At 44.4% G+C, this 16658-nt stretch overlaps 1 protein-coding gene and 1 non-coding gene across 2 annotated transcripts; one reads left to right on the top strand and one right to left on the bottom strand.

The window, feature by feature from the left end:
• Positions 1 to 453: 453 nt before the first annotated feature.
• Positions 454 to 15565, top strand: SF3A1 (splicing factor 3a subunit 1). The gene is made up of 17 exons (XM_053368382.1): positions 454 to 611; positions 2040 to 2152; positions 2391 to 2595; positions 3071 to 3328; positions 4505 to 4579; positions 5336 to 5486; positions 6292 to 6485; positions 7148 to 7265; positions 7382 to 7567; positions 8298 to 8419; positions 8557 to 8799; positions 9119 to 9329; positions 10443 to 10472; positions 12332 to 12486; positions 13008 to 13109; positions 14265 to 14336; positions 14981 to 15565. Exons 1-17 carry the CDS (start codon positions 549 to 551, stop codon positions 15080 to 15082), a joined length of 2400 nt encoding a protein of 799 aa, XP_053224357.1. The 5' UTR covers positions 454 to 548; the 3' UTR covers positions 15083 to 15565.
• On the bottom strand, positions 6950 to 7026 carry TRNAI-AAU (transfer RNA isoleucine (anticodon AAU)). The gene has a single exon. It is a non-coding gene; the product is annotated as a tRNA-Ile (tRNA).
• Positions 15566 to 16658: the final 1093 nt, after the last annotated feature.

The raw sequence follows: 16658 nt of genomic DNA, 5'->3' as shown, positions 1-16658 counted from the left end.
CTGTTTTTAAAAATCAGATGCACGCAATAATAATAATAATCGCACTTGCCCCCGCTCACAACAATACTGGCCAGAATTGGGTGGAAGGAGGTGTTCCCTTGACATCCCTCAGGGTGAAACTCATCTATACTGTGCTTGATATTAGAACAGGATTGAACAGGATGAGATTTACTTTCGAGTAAACATGCATAGGTCAGGTGTATCCTTTATTTTATTTCAAAATCATGTTTTCATTTGCAAGGACATAAACAAATAATGCGCTCGGGTCTGGAAGTGAAGGTTAAAGGCTCTGCAAGTATTTGCCTTAACTTTATGTGAAGAATCAGGGGAACCGCAGACTTTCATCGTCTCCGGTGCCTCAAACGGGCTCGAAGAGGACAACGCGCATGCGCCAAACAGCCCCCCCCCCATACTTATACCGCTCCTCCTTCCTTTGACGTGGCCGCTCTGCATGCGCGCGCAGCCACGGCTGACGGCGACGCCATTTTGTCGCCGAGCTCGGTATTTTGTGGAGCGCCGCGCGTCTAACGTCGGAGCGAAGAGCCGCCATGCCGGCCGGGCCTGTGCAGGCGATGGCGCCTGCCCAGCCAGCGCCCCCTGAAGCGAAGCAGGTAATTTTCGGCCTGATCCGTTTAGCAGAAGCCCACTCTCTGAGGTTCCTTCATCTTTCCACCCCACCCCCCAACCCTGGTTAATGTCCAAGGCCTCCTGAAGGGGGGAGGTCCTCCTCCCAGGATGCCTTGCGGGACGAGAGTGGTGCATGCTGGGAGGCGTAGTTTGCAGCCCGCGGAGGCGTGGATGTATGGGAATTTTCTAAAGTGTCGAATGGGGAACCTATGCCCCCCACAGTTTGCGTGTCTGCCAGCTCTTCTCAACCCTAAGCTGCCTCGGCCCAGTATACCTGAAGGAGCGTCTCCACCTCCATCGTTCAGCCCGCACACAGGTCCAGCTCCAAGGACCTTCTGGCAGTTCCCTCCCTGCGAGAAGTGAGGTTACAGGGAACCAGACAAAGGGCCTTCTTGGTAGTGGCACCTCCCCTGTGGAACGCCCTCCCATCTGATGTCAAGGAAATAAGCAGCTATCCTATTTTTAAAAGACAATATTTAATGCTGTATTGTTTTTAACACTCGATTTGGAGCCACCCAGAGTGGCTGGGGAAACTCAGCTAGGTGGGCAGGGTATAAATAATAAATTATTATCATCATCATCCCTGGCCATTGGCCATTCTGGCTGGTGATGATGGGAAATGTGGTTGTTTATTAAATTTATAAGCTGCTTTTTTTGCCACGACGGCTCAAAGCCTCTTACAAAAACGGGTTAAAAACAAAATTCATGCACACATTAAAACTGGTTCATGAAAACATCCTACCCACTCTAAAAGGCCATAGATAATTAAAAGCCAAAGGCCTGCTTTAAGAAGGAAGGTTTTTGCCTGGCGTCTGAAGATCTATAACAATGGTGCTGCCACCCTCCAGACTACTACGATTATTATTATTATTATTATTATTATTATTATATCTATCCGCACACACAAACACAGAGCATTCTTTCCCAGACCAGGACTCAAGGCAATGTGAACAAATTAGAACAACACAGTTAAAATGCAGAAGATTAACAACATATAAAATATAATACTTAAGATAAAAGTAATTAAACTATAAAAGAATTAAAACTATAAAAACAGATCCATTGAAAGACATAGTGAAAACAACACAACACTATTAAAAAACAAACCCTATTGCTTTAAAAACAGCCCCCCAAAGCATGTTGGAATAAAACAGTCTTCATCCGCTGACAGAAAGATAACAAAGGGTGGGATGGGGGCCTGAAACTGAGGTGATAGATACATTTCTAAGGCCATCCCACTAAGGAGATTTAAACAAGGAGCTGTGATGTTTAGCTCAGTCTTTCACAACAGAACAACCCTGCAATAGAGACTATTGCTTTGAGGTAATACTTGATTTTTTTCCTCAGCAAACTGGTTTTTGAAAGATCCTTGGTCTGCTTTCTTTTTATGCCATATTCGCTTTTAATTGCAGCCAGAAGATGAACCGAAAGAAGAAGCAACACCAGCCAAGCCCGTGGTGGGAATTATTTATCCTCCTCCAGAGGTTCGGAATATTGTGGACAAGACAGCCAGTTTTGTAGCCAGGTAGGTCACCCTAGACTGGACTCTTGGAATATCAGCTTCTTGCAGAGATAAGCTAAGAGGGTGGTAGAGACAGCCTCAGCATGCATAGCTAATCAAATGTGTTAAGGGACAAAGGCAGTGAGGACTCAGGGTTGGCAGTAATTTTTTGTGTGGGTTGGATACTGTGCCTGTCCTTGGTGGCTTTTGAGGAATTTTAAATTTTGGTTTGGTGCTGATTTTTGCTATATAACCTTTCCAGAAATGGTCCTGAGTTTGAAGCCCGCATCAGGCAGAATGAAATCAACAATCCCAAATTTAACTTCTTGAACCCCAACGATCCTTACCATGCCTACTATCGCCACAAAGTCAATGAGTTCAAGGAAGGGAAGGCACAGGAGCCCTCGGCAGCCATTCCCAAAGTCATGCAGGCACAGCAGAGTGCACAACAGCAGCTTCCCCAAAAGGTAAGCGGTTCCTCTCTTGTCTTCATCTGTCTCTTTCATGGTGCTGCAGGAGGGAAGGCCAACTGCCAACAAATTTCTCTTGGCCTTTTCCTTCCATTCATGCCTCACTGGCAGAAGTGAGGAACTTTTGGCCCCTCTAGATGTTGCTTACCTACAACACCCATCAGCCCTAGCAAGCAGGGTCAGTGGCCAAGGGCATTGTAGTTCAGCGACATTTGGAGGGCCACAGATTCCCCACACCAGCTCACTGTGGAGGTAAGAACAAACTTCACCAACCTGGTGCCCTCTAGATGGTTTGGACTGCAATTACCATCAGCCCCTGCCAACACAGCCAAGCCATCTGAAGGGCACCTGGTTGGCAGAGGCTTTCTAGGAATGGTTCAAACCACAGAGCATCAAATACAGGGACACCTGACCTGTGCACCTAAGTGAGGTTGGGTATGAGTGGTGATCCATTTCTGTGTTCCTTCCGCAGGTACAAGCCCAGGTGATTCAGGAGACTGTGGTTCCGAAAGAGCCTCCTCCGGAATTTGAGTTCATTGCAGACCCTCCCTCGATCTCAGCCTTTGACTTGGACGTGGTAAAGCTGACAGCCCAGTTTGTTGCTCGGAACGGCAGGCAGTTCCTCACCCAGTTGATGCAGAAAGAGCAGAGGAATTACCAATTTGACTTCCTGCGCCCGCAGCACAGTCTCTTCAACTACTTCACCAAACTGGTTGAACAGTACACTAAGGTAACAAATCTCAGATGCCAGGAGGATTCATTTGAGCAAGCCTGAGGACAGTTCTATTTACGCAGAGCAACATGTGCATTTCAAAGTGACAGACTTTGAAGGCTTACTGTCTGGCTTGAAAAGAAATCCTTGCAGGGATTTTGGAGGGGAAAGTAGGCACACCCCAGGCATTAAGGTGCCCTAATACTGATTGCACATTCTTTGTATGAATATGGCAAGATAAAAAGAAAATCTGTTCCATAGCAAACAGGAGAAGCAGTGGAAATGATAGCAGAATTGTTCTGTTTTTGTGGAACACTCTCCCTTCAGATGTGAAGGAAATAAGCAGCTATCCTATCTTTAAAAGACATCTGAAGGCAGCCCTGCTTAGGGAAGTTTTTAATATTTAATGCTGTGTTGTTTTTAACATTTGATTGGGAGCCACTCAGAGTGGCTGGGGAAACTCAGCCAGATGGGCGGGGTATAAATAATAATTTTTATTTTATTTTATTTTATTTATTTATTTATTTATTTATTTATTTATTTATTTATTTATTTATTTTTAGAATAGCCTGCTGGATCTGGCCAGTGGCCCATCTAGTCCAGCATCCTGGCCAACCAGATGCTTGTGGGAAACCAGCAAACAGAACATTAGCATTCTCCCCTCCTCTGGTTTCCAGCAACTGGCATTCAGAAACACTGCTGGAGGCTTTGTCTAATAGGAGTTGGCTTGCCTAAGTCATAGCTATACTCCTTGCCAATTATGGCAAATAGTTGCCATCTTCTCTGCATCCTGTGCACATGTACTGTTCCTTAAAGTTCCTACTTTCAGGCAAAGACTGGGAGAGAGAAAAAAAGAGCACAGAATTAAGCTTTTCTTTGAAAATGACAGCTCAACAAACAAGTTTCTAGTCCCCATGACTGCTAAGATATGCTTGAAAACGTGCGGCGTTTCTTGCTGATATCTCAGAAGCTGAGTGGGTGGATGAATAAGACCTCAAGTGTCGCACATACCTCCCAGCCCATTACTGTGACTTGCAAACCTGGAATAAACTATAAAAATAACTGGCAGAAGTTATTTTGCATTAATTATACATACTGCAAGCTTTTCTTAATGCAGACTATTGATTGCTTGGGCAAGAAGAAAACCCTAACTGGAACTGATGTCTCAGTAGCCTATTGAATTTTTTTTTCCAGATCTTGATTCCACCCAAGGGTTTGATCATAAAACTTAAGAAGGAGGCAGAAAACCCCAAAGAAGTATTGGATCAGGTAAGCAGTTAAGAGTTTTTTACATGACTGCCCTTTGCTAGGTTTAAATAATCTGAAAACGCTCTTCTGAGCTAACCATCTTATATCGCTTTGAATTTCTGCCAATACTCGGTGCAGTCCTATAGAGGTATATATGTTACCCAGGTGTAAGCCTCACTGAGTTCAGTGGAGCTTCCTCCTAGGTGAGCAAGTGTAGGATTGCAGTCTTACATCTCAGTGGCCTTATTTGTAATAAAGGCAAGGTGGACCTTTGATTCTCCTTTTGTGATTGTATCACTTCGTGTTACTACCAAACACCTTTTTATTTTATTTATTGCATTTCTATTTCACCTTTCCTGCAAAGGGGCAAACCTACCGTGAGGTAGGTTAGGCTGAGAGGTAATGGCTGGCCCAGGCCACCCAGTGAATTTCATGGCTGAGTGGGGATTTAGACCCAGGACACAGTCTAGCACGCTAACCACTACACTGCCTCTCAAAATATCCCACAATGTGTAATTTTCAAATGTGTCTACCATCATCAGATTCTTAAGTGCAGTGATCCAGTTAATCTGAACTACCCTTGGTAGCCAGCCAACATCTGCAATTACCACCAACCCAGCTCTTTCCATGACTGAAGTGGGAGGATATGGCCTTGTCAATGCCTTCAAGCTGAGTTTTGGGGGCACTTGAAAGCAGTTGACCGTGGTGCTTATCGAGAATGTATCCAAAAACACAGTTACTGGTTGTTTTTTTAATGTTACTTGATGCTTTGTGCAGGCGTGTTACAGAGTGGAGTGGGCCAAGTTTCAGGAGCGAGAGCGGAAGAAGGAAGAGGAGGAAAAGGAGCGAGAGCGCGTTGCTTATGCCCAGATCGATTGGCATGATTTTGTGGTGGTGGAAACTGTGGACTTCCAGCCCTCCGAGCAAGGTTGGGTCATTTACTTTGCTGAAATGCATAGCTTGACCTCTCTCAAAGCCTCATTGAATCCAGCATAAATCAGGAAGGGAAAAGCCGCTTAGACTCAATGAAAATATTGAATAACTCATCTGTTATTCCTCCAAGGAAGCACTATATAGCTACTTTCCAACAAAGTCCTCCAGCAACTGTCTGTATATTACTATATTATTATTAATATTATCATCATCATCATCATTATTCTAGTTAGCTGCTGGTTACTCGAAGGTCTCCAAGCTACTTACATTTAAAAACATAAATATAAACACATTATACCATAAACACAGAACACATCAACCCACAAAACAGCCGCAGGAAACTTGAGCAGTAAACTTTTTAACGTCTCAAGTCTATCAAAAGCCTGGGGGGGGGGGGAATATACGTCTTTACGTGGTGTCAAGTAGATATCACTAAAGGTGCCAGGTGGACCTTGCTGGAGAAAACACACACAACTGAAAAGGCCCTTCTTTCCCTCGTCATCATCCTCTGAGCCTCCCTCCTCAGGGGGGTCCTGGAGAAGACTGCAATATACTTGAAAAGCAGGTGCAAATAAAATGGAAGCTGCAATCAAGACCTGCATTTGAACTCTGCTTCTTGAATCCCACAAATATCAGAAAAAAGTTCAAGCTAACAGAGCCCCCAGCCCAGAAGTCCAGTCACTTCCCACTGAGGTGGACCCTTAACAAGGAGCTTGTCTAGGGAAGACACATGACCCTTTTTTCAGCTGTGTAACCTGTTTCACCAAAGGTATGATTCCGCCCCCCCCTTTTTTTTGCAGGGAACTTCCCACCCCCCACCACTCCCGAGGAGCTAGGTGCTCGAATTCTCATCCAGGAGCGCTATGAGAAGTTTGGCGAAAGTGAAGAAGTGGAGATGGAAGTGGAGTCAGATGATGAAGATGAGAAACAAGAAAAGACCGAGGAAGCACCATCTCAGTTGGACCAGGATACCCAAGTGCAGGACATGGATGAGGTGAGCAGTTAGTCTGCGGGAAAGTCTTTTCGGTGTGGCGAAGCTTGAAAGTAGTCTTTCTGAATCTCTTAATCCCCGTACTCAGTAAAGTAATGTTCATAAGAGTTTGTTTCTTGTACTGCATAGCTGGTGTCCTGGACCTTAATGCTCTGCTGAGCTCAAATTGGGGCTCAAGTTTTAACGTCTGGTGGTGGGGGAAAGGTTCCGAAAGTTTTAGAAGATCTTTGTCCTTTAGCCGTAAACCTACAAGGGATGAGAGAGGGTTCTGAAAACAGTCTAGTCTAAGCCCTGTAAGGGTCCTTTGCATAACACGCTGCACATTCATATTCCCACAAGTCTGCTGATGGTTCGAAGTGCAGCCTTTCATAAGCTCAAGGCTTGAACAAGCCAGCCGCAAAGGTATGATAGAATCATAGAGTTCGAAGGGACTCTGTGGATCAGTAACTCCCTGTGATGCAGGAATATGCACCCATATGGGGATCAAACCCATGACCTTGGCGTTATTAGCACCATGCTCTTAACCAATTGAGCTAACTGGTGCCAGCTTAAATCAGGGAAGAGACTTGCTTAAGCCTGGTTTATCTTCTTACTAAGAAAACTGAGTTGAGCCTTTCAAGAGAATCATGCTTCATGATCCTTCACTTAAAAAATTTTTTTTGAAGGGCTCTGATGAAGAAGATGAGAGTCAGAAAGTTCCACCACCTCCAGAAACTCCGATGCCACCACCTCTTCCTCCTACTCCAGACCAAGTCATTGTCAGGAAAGATTATGACCCTAAAGGTAAGCTTGGGGTTAAGATCAGGTGGGGTTTTGTGACTGGGTTGCATTCTAGATCCAGTGGTCATGTAAAACATTTCTAACTGTATATCTCTCTTCTCTCTCTCTCCTCTCTCCAGCATCTAAGCCTTTGCCACCAACTCCGGCCCCAGATGAGTATCTTGTCTCCCCCATCACGGGGGAGAAAATCCCTGCCAGCAAAATGCAAGAACATATGCGGATTGGGCTTCTGGATCCCCGCTGGTTGGAGCAAAGGGATCGCTCTCTCCGGGAGAAGCAGAGCGATGATGAGGTCTATGCCCCAGGTCAGTCCAGCAAGGTTTTAGTGGTCTTTTATCGACATATTTTTTTCTTGTGTTAACCTTGATTACATGTTTATGCGTGTCTGAAGGAAACTAGTCAGATACTATAATGCTCTTCTGAAATAATTAGAATCATTCCGTGCTAATAAATTAATAGATAAATGAATTACGTTGGATTAACTTTAGTTTTATAAGAGGACAGCTATCAAGCGGCAGGTAGGCATCAAATTTCAAAAGGCGTTTTGGGGGCAGGTGTGTTTACTACACTGCAATTCATTTGATTCTGTAGTAAAACGTTTAACGCGTTTTCCTCTCCAAACGGGGATGTTCAAAGCAGCTAATAAAGGTATATAAAAGAAAAAACAATACCCAGTAATAATTCAGAATGCAGTAAGTATATATTTGAATATCAACTACATGTCAGCTGCTCTTGAGTTTTTTAATGAAAGAATGGGCTTTGTAAGCATAAGAAATATATAAAAACCTGTGCCTGGTTTGGGTTGTCCAGAGCCCTGACAAAGTAGTGGATGGAGAAGGTAGAACACTATCTTGGCGGCCAAAATTTTCAGATGGCTAAATTTTTCAGTGCATCCCATTTCTGTTTGCCCATTTTATGGGAGTAGCGACAACAGATGGCTTAGAACCTATGAGCAGCGCCCTATCTTGAAGGACCAAAACAAAAACCAAAAAAAACCACCATGGCAAACTCTCCCATTTTACTCATACTTTCCAGGCTTGGACATTGAAAGCAGCTTGAAACAGCTAGCTGAGCGCCGTACCGATATTTTTGGTGTTGAAGAGACAGCTATCGGCAAGAAAATTGGGGAAGAAGAGATCCAGAAACCAGAAGAGAAGGTATGGCAGGGAGCCAGGCTAAAAAGCGCTCTGCTACCGGAAGTGTGAAGGAAAGAAAGCCTCCTCCTCCAGTGGCTTAACTCTAGTTAGTGTGAAAGCAAAAGGCACTAAGACTCACCTGTTTTCTGTTTTACTAGGTGACCTGGGATGGCCACTCTGGCAGCATGGCCCGAACTCAGCAGGCAGCTCAGGCCAACATTACCCTTCAGGAGCAGATTGAGGCTATCCATAAGGCCAAAGGGCTGGTGCCAGAGGATGACAGCAAGGAGAAGATTGGTCCGAGCAAACCCAATGAGATGCCCCAGCCCCCACCCCTCTCGTCGGCCCCAAACATCCAAACCAGCGCTCCGCCAATCGCATCAGTGCCTCGCCCGCCCTCGGTAAGCCCCACTTGTTCCATAGGAAGCTCCTCTGCTTAAAGGACTTCTTCTATTTGGCAGAGGGAGCCAGGTTTTAATTTGCATCTTGTAAGCTGAATTGCCTTGCTTGGGGAAGGGTCACGTCTCAGTGGCAGAGCACAGGCTTTGCATGCAGAAGGCCTCTGGTTTGATCCCCAGTATCTCCAGGTAGAGCCAAGAGAAATTCCCTGTCTGAATCCCTGGAGAACGGCTGCCAGTCTGTGCCAGTCATACTGAGCTAGATGGACCTACATGGCATGGTTCAGCATAAAGCAACTTCCTGTATTCTTACGTCTTCTAGATGCCACCACCTGTCCGTACAACAGTTGTCAGCGCTGTTCCCGTCATGCCTCGCCCACCAATGACTTCCGTGGTCCGCTTACCTCCAGGCTCTGTCATCGCTGCTCCGATGCCACCGATCATACATGCCCCTCGGATCAACGTAGTTCCAATGCCACCTTCGGCCCCACCCATCATGGCTCCACGGCCCCCTCCCATGATTGTGCCAACAGGTCAGTGCTGAACAATCTCACCTCGGGCTAAATAAGTTTTGGGAATTGTGGAAGCCCGTCAGGATTCCTCTTGGTCTCAGAATTTGCTTCTGTTGGCGCATTTTCCTCAGTGGTCCTATAGCTACTGCATTCAGCAGCTGCACTTTACCTGCAAGTCTTTGATCAAAAGTTTCTGCAGGCTTCACTGGGATTCCCCATACCGAAAAGCCATTTCTGCAATGGAATTAAGCCCTGGAGGTCAACACTGCTAAAATTTAGTCACTGCATTTGCTGAATGAATAATAACAGTTGTGTTAAAATTGGTGACATCTTTGGGTTTGATACGATGCCACAGTGACAGCCTTACCCTATGCATTGTCTTGTGATGATCACCGTGTGTGCTTTTAAAAAAAAAAATCTGTAGTTGGTAACAGTTATACAGGTGACTCCTTTCTCCCAAAAGTTTGAAGTCTAGAAAAGAAGAGGGAGGAAATGTTGGGCAGAAACAGAATTCCTCCTACTTGTTCCAAATTGGTTGTTCCCCTCTTCCAAAATGAACTTAGAATTTCATCCTCATTCTCCCTGGCCTTCCAATTCCTTTTCTCACATGAAGGGTTAAAAATTGTTGCATAGTCTATTGTTTATGCTCCATGACCTTTTCCTACCCATAGCCCCTTTTCCACAGAGAAACTGAGGCAGGCTGCTTTCAGTTTCTTCCATGGCCCAAGATCATTCTTCCCACCATCTACGGGGATGAGGGTAGACTAGATCTTGCATTTTCAATCCTCTAGGATGCTTCACTGATGTACAAAGACTGTGGTGCTGGCTGCATTTACACAGGAGTTGGCTTGCAAGTTTTCTTTCTAAATCAGAGACCCGTTCTTCTGCATAGGTATGGAAAAGCACACACCGCCAACCCCAGTTCTTGAACCCAAGAAGTTGAAAGTGTGCTCTGCGACATTACAGTATATTCTTGACCATTGTATGTGACAAAGGAGCGGCCTGGAACCTTTGTGCTTTCCTGTAGAGTTTTCCGTTTTAAATAATGAAATCTAAATAGGCACTATTTTATTATCTCATAGGTTTCAGGTGAGCTAAGCCATTGACTAATTATATTTAATTGTTACAATATAGGATACAGACAGGGACCAGTCAGCAGTCCAGGTAACTTCTTAAGTGTCATTGTGACCTCGGAGGTAACTCAGCTAATCACTAACCTTCAAGTCGAGCTCTTAATTTGCATGCCTTCACTTCTCTTGTCTGTCCAGAGTGGTACCGGGGATTCCTGGCTGTGGTGTGCGTCTCTGTGTGTCAATAGTTCTTGACCTTTTGTAGACTACTTGGCCTGATTGTCGCCGCTCTTCAAAGATTCTTGTGGCTGCATGCTAGCTTGGGGGCCAGTTCTCCAGACACTGTCGTTTTGCAAGAGAAACAAAGGCAGAAATAGAGGAAGAGCCACTTTGTGCCCTTGGAAAGAGCCAGAGTCTTCTGTCTGTGTTTCAGTTGCTTCACACCCACTATAGTTGTTGCAAAGTAGCTTTAAGCCCTGCCCCCCTCATCTCGCCTTCATGGTCTGGCTGCTTTGTGTGTGGCTCTCCCTCTTTTCAATGACCGCCATCCAAGTTTGAGATAAGTAGCTCAAGGTACATCAATAAGATGCTGTCGAGTCACTTAGATCCCCGGCTGTCACGTGGAAATGTTCTTGTCTGAAATTTTTGTAATTTTCTTAAATGCTTAATACCCCAGTCATTCCAAGCCAAAGAGTTCACAGTGGAGTTGAAAGATCTGTGATTTTTTTAAAAAAACAAACAAACGTGGATGGAAAGTAGTCGCCAGGCCCAAGTATTTGAAACCCAGGGAACAGAGCACGGCCAGATTCACATATTGCATTTTTAGCTGTACACTTCTGGTCAGGCACATGTGCAGTTGCAGCCCAGGATAGTTCATGAGGACCCGTAAGGAAACAAGGGCAACTTGACCATAGCAATACTTGTGTCATAAAGCTCACGACTAGCATTAACTTCCTACGCAGCTGCAGCAAAGCCTAGGAAAGGGACTTCAGCCTACTCTGGGATAGCAGATGCATCACATGTGTTTAGGTGCGTTCATCTCCCCTCCCCCCCCAAAGTTATTTAACCTTCATTTTATTGCTACGAAGCAGAGCTTTCTACATTCCCGCATTTTCCTTACTTAGAAGCACTGAAACCTAGACTTCCAGCAGGTGTGATGTCCTGACTTTTGCAGTGCTTGGATAGGAGAAGCTGACAACTTTCCTAGGCTTTTTAGCTCAACTAATCTCATTTTAACACAGCTTTTATGCCTTGGGAGTTTCTACTTATTCTTGCTTTTCTTTTTTCTTTTGGTCTCTTTTCTTTCCCTAAAGGCAATGGTGTCAAATGTAACTCTTTCAAGAGATTTTCATTCCACCTTCTTGTGACCAGGAAATGTATTTTAAGGATCCTTTTTTATTAAAAAAAAAACCTGCTATTTTTATACCCTGCCTTTCTATAAAAATCAAGCAAAATTGTTGCTTACATTTTAAAAAACACATATAAAACGCTTTAATATTTAAAGTAACCATAGCAGTGTTCAAAAGAATAAAGGGCATTTGATACATGAGAAGTAAAACAATTTTTTTTTAAAAAAAGATACAACTCCACACCTTCACAGTGACTAATACTATGCATAACCAATAACACTATTCTGAAAGTGCTTTGGCAAACAAAAAGGTTTTTAGCATACACCAAAAACATAAAATCACCTTATTTCTAAAGGTCGGGAGGTGGGGAGCAGAGTAGTTTCATGCAAGCAAGCTCATAAGTGAGTTGTTTTGCTCTTGATTAACATTGGAAGATGCCTCCACACATGCTTCCTGTGCTACCTTCTCAAGCAGAAATGGAGATGGGACTATACCAGGCTTTTTCTACATTTGACATCACTGCTTTGGGGTTCTGTCCACGTCTTTTGCTCCAAATGCCACTAGTGATTTTCTTGCAGAATAATACTCTTCCCCACCCCTTCAGCTTTTGTTCCAGCTCCTCCTGTGGCGCCAGTGAGTGCTCCGGCCCCTATGCCTCCTGTCCACCCTCCACCTCCCATGGATGATGAGCCGGCCTCCAAGAAGCTGAAATCTGAAGAGAACCTGATGCCGGAAGAGGAATTCCTGCGCAGAAACAAGGTGTGCGCTTAAATAAATAATGGTGTTTTGATCTTAGGCCAGAGGAATCTTCTAGCGGGTTGGGTGATCAGCGACCCTTCACATTCCGATTAAGCTGGGTTGCTAGCCCGAAGTTCTCCACTTGCAATCTGAATGGGGGAATTTGCAAGGGAAAGGAATTCAAAAGGTGGAAGGGCAGCCTTCCAGGAAGAAGATGTTTCTTTATCTATTTTATCATTGGTTCTCCCTTCTTCTCCTTTGTCAGATTTGACAAATTCATGGGGGAGATGGCTATCAATGGCTGCAAGCCACAATGGCTGTGCTCTGCCTCCACAGTCAGAGGCAGTAATGCTTCTGAATACCAGTTGCTGGAAACCACAGAACAGGAGACAGCTCGAATCCAGATTTCCTACAGGCATCTGGTTGGCCGCTGTGAGAACAGGATGCTGAACTAGGTGGGCGATTGGCCTGATCCAGCAGGCTCTTGTGTTCTTAAGCACACACACACACCCTTAACAGTGTAATTCTGCTTACTCCCTTAGGGCCCAGTCACGGTCAAAGTTCAAGTTCCTAACATGCAGGACAAGACAGAATGGAAGCTGAATGGCCAGGTGCTGGTGTTCACCCTCCCTCTCTCTGACCAGGTATGTGGCTCAAGCGATGGCTGGCTGGTTTCTCTGTTGTCAGTGACTGCATTGCTCTTCAGACAGTTATCTGGGGTTTGGAAAGAGTATTTTGCTGCATAAAATGATCCCCATCTTTATCAGCGGCCAGGTGCCATTAATAAAACCAGCGAAAGCTATAAATATTGTCTTACTACTTGTGGAGTGCAGGTGTTGCAGCAGAGAGTTACATATAAAAATGTTAGATTATGTGACTCTTCAGGAACTGCAGCTGTTGCAGAATGCAGTAGCCAGATTAATTGTTGCAGCCAGGTGATTGTACCTTTTAACACCTGTTCTGGCTGCGCTTTACTGGCAGGCCGTGCATTTCCGGGCCCAAATCAGTGTGCTATAAGGTTTACACAGTTCAGGACCACACTGCTTAATGGAATGTCTCTCCCAATATGAATCTACCCATGCATTAAGATCTACACCAAACTCTCTCTTCATTCTGGAGAGGTTCAGAGAGTTGCTCCCTGTTTGTGGGGGGGGGGGACTCCGCAGCAAGACCCACATGGTGCTGCTACTGTCTTTTTTGGCCCCAGTTTAAAACTTTCTTCTGTTCTCAAGCATTTGATGTCATCTAATGGGCTGCTTTTCCTAATCATCAGTTTTTAATTTTGGGAGGAAAGGCTGCTTTGTATATTCTTCCAGTTTTTATATTGCTGATTTTAATGGGGTGTATGTGTTTAGTATTAAATATTGGATTGCTCTTTTACTGCTTAGTTTTAAACACTGTATATTTACATGTATTTTATATTTCTATAAGCCAGCTAATAATAATAATAATAATAATAATAATAATAATAATAATAATAATAATGCTAACATGTAAAGATGCACAGCAGGCATTAAAAGAGAGAACAGTGTGTGGCTGTTTATAACCATGAAGCAGCAGGCAAAGCTTTTACCATTTCTGGGGTAAAATACCTGACCAGATTTAACTAATGAGTCACCATTTGGGATCCCTTCTCCCTGATTCATTTCTCTCTTGCTTGATACAGCTTTTCTTTTATGACATTCATTGCAAGCCTTTTCCTGTCTATCATGTTATGTTTCCCAAGCATGTGCTGTACAAGTCCCTTGTATAGTGCCCAATTTCATTGAAGGTGTTTGTGTGTTTCTTCTGGTTCCTAGGTTTCTGTTATCAAGGTCAAGATTCACGAGGCCACTGGAATGCCTGCTGGGAAACAAAAGCTCCAATATGAGGTGGGTGTGTGGTCCCGTTGGCCCTTAATTAGTTAGTTAGTTTGCCGTTCTTCATTCATAGATCTCAGGGTTCACAACATAAAAATACAAGATACAAAAGACATAATAAAAACAAGAACAAAAACAAACCAATAACCTCTCTCCTCTCCACCGTCTCCCACAAACACATTTAAAAGGGTATGTAGCATGTTAATCAACTAAAGGCCTGACTGAAGAGGAAAATTTCTGCCTGGTGCCTAAAAGTATTATAATGAAGGTGCCAGCTGAACCTCCTTGGGGAGAGCATTCCACTTAACCCTGAGTGTCTTAAGATCCCAGCCCTGTGCCTTATCTGTTCCCTTGCCTTTTTCAAGCTTAAATCGCAAATGCCATGATTTGCATTCCATGCTGAGATATGAAGGAAGGGCTGTAACTCAGTGGTAGAGCGGCTGCTTTGCATGCAGGAAATCCCATATTCATTCCCCATCATCTCCAGGTGGGGCTGCTGGTCAGTGTAGACAGTGATGAGCTAGATGGACCAATGGTGTGACTTTGTGCAAGGCAGCTTCCTGTGGTTTCCTTCTGGTGCAACGGGTGGGTTTTGTTTTCTTTGCCAAGCACAAAGCTTAGCACTGTTGAGACCCTCTTGTGTCTTGTCTTTTCAGGGCATCTTCATCAAAGATTCCAACTCTCTGGCTTATTACAACATGACCAGCGGGTCAGTGATCCACTTAGCACTCAAAGAAAGAGGTGGTAGAAAGAAGTAGGACTCATTGGCAAGGCAGCTGCCACACAGCATATGGCACAAGACAAGATGCCAGAATCTGCCAGCTCCTGAGTAACATCCGCATGGCGTTCCCACATGGGCAATGCTTTGTACCTTCAGCTTGTATCTGGTAATCCCTTCAGCTGGAGAAAGTTGTTCATGCCCTTGGAGTCACTGTGAATTATTTTTCAAGTTGATGTGTGTATATTTCAGCGGCTCGTGCTATATATTCACAATGTTATCAGAATCGCTGCTTGGCTAGCATTTCTTTTCAGTGGTCTTGTGTTTTAATTTCTTGCAACGTTTTGCCTCTGCAGCTAAGATCTCTCTTAGCTTTGATTAGATCTGACCATGTGCATTAAACTTTTGGAAGGGGCTTGCTGGCATATAAGAGAATGATACCTTCTGGATGAAACATTTCAGTTTAACTTCCTTATTCCAAATAACTAGTGTAATAAAAGCATTTGTGATTTTCCATGTGAAATCTCTGAGCTCTGATGTCTTTTGCAACAACCTGGATTTCCTGGGAATGGTCAGACAACAGAGATGGAAGAAGCTGGTAACACAGTAAACCTGCAATGTGAGCCCTTATTCAGAACAGTGGAAACGGTCAGGATTCCTGGAAGCGGCTTGCATTAGCCCAGCATAATTTTTTACTCCCCACCCTCCTGCTTTGGAGCAACTTACCTCCTCCATTGCATTGCTTTTGAGTTGAGAGAAAAAGAAGTCACTTCGTTCTTGGCTCCTGGCCTTCTGTATTAAGTGTTTGACCAACACATGAGCTTCAGGGGGCTTGCGCTAGATTCCTCAGAATCTTGCCAAGATTTAACCCTCTTAGTTTGGGAGATTACTCATCAAACAATATGAACCTGACAAAAGTGTAACACACTTTCACTGACTTCAATACAAAATATGGAAATGATTTTAAATCTGTGTGACTTTTTTGCAAATCGCTCCTTTTCTTTCCACCCAAGACGTTCTAAAGGCTGAAAGAAGCCTTCAGAGGGCAGTAGATTAAGATGCTGTTTAAGTCTCTTATCTTTACCCCCTGCAGTGCAGCCACACTTGCTTATTGAGTCTGTAGGTTTTTTATAATCGAAGGCTGTAATTTTGGTGGCAGAGGCTTTTGGAGCCTTTTCTTATCATGGCTAAAGAGTTACACAATACAGTGGTACCTCTGGTTGTGAACGGGATCTGTTCCGCAGCCCCGTTTGCAACATGAGCAGAACGCAACCTGAACGTGTGCGGGTCACGTTTTGCAACTTCTGCGTATGTGTGTGATGTCATTTGGAGCGTCTGCGCATGCGCAAGCGGCAAAACCCAGAAGTAACCCTTTCCAGTACTTCTGGGTTGCCACGGGACGCGACCTGAAAAGACATAACCTGAACTAAACGTAACAAGAGGTATGACTAGGTTCTAAATTAGCCTGTCCCAGGCTGTTGCCCTAGAGATGTTTTGGACTACAGCTCCCATCAGCCCCAGGCAGCATTGCTGCTCTAGCTGAGACTGATGGGAATTTGAGTCCAAATCATTTAGAAGGCGCCGTCCTAGAGAAAGCTGTTTAAATCATTGGTCTT

The sequence above is a fragment of the Podarcis raffonei genome, chromosome 16, assembly GCF_027172205.1.
Source record: "Podarcis raffonei isolate rPodRaf1 chromosome 16, rPodRaf1.pri, whole genome shotgun sequence".
In the NCBI taxonomy this organism is placed as follows: Eukaryota; Metazoa; Chordata; class Lepidosauria; order Squamata; family Lacertidae; genus Podarcis; species Podarcis raffonei.
Note: the sequence above shows the minus strand (reverse complement) of the source record. Positions and strands in the feature narration are given on the sequence as shown.

Excerpts from the sequence above, each read along its gene's own strand:
- SF3A1 (XM_053368382.1), top strand. The coding sequence starts at position 549 with ATGCCGGCCGGGCCTGTGCAGGCGATGGCGCCTGCCCAGCCAGCGCCC. Across the intron at positions 7,266-7,381 it reads GAAAGATTATGACCCTAAAG|CATCTAAGCCTTTGCCACCA; the intron begins GTAAGCTTGGGG and ends TCCTCTCTCCAG. Across the intron at positions 12,487-13,007 it reads AATTCCTGCGCAGAAACAAG|GGCCCAGTCACGGTCAAAGT; the intron begins GTGTGCGCTTAA and ends TTACTCCCTTAG.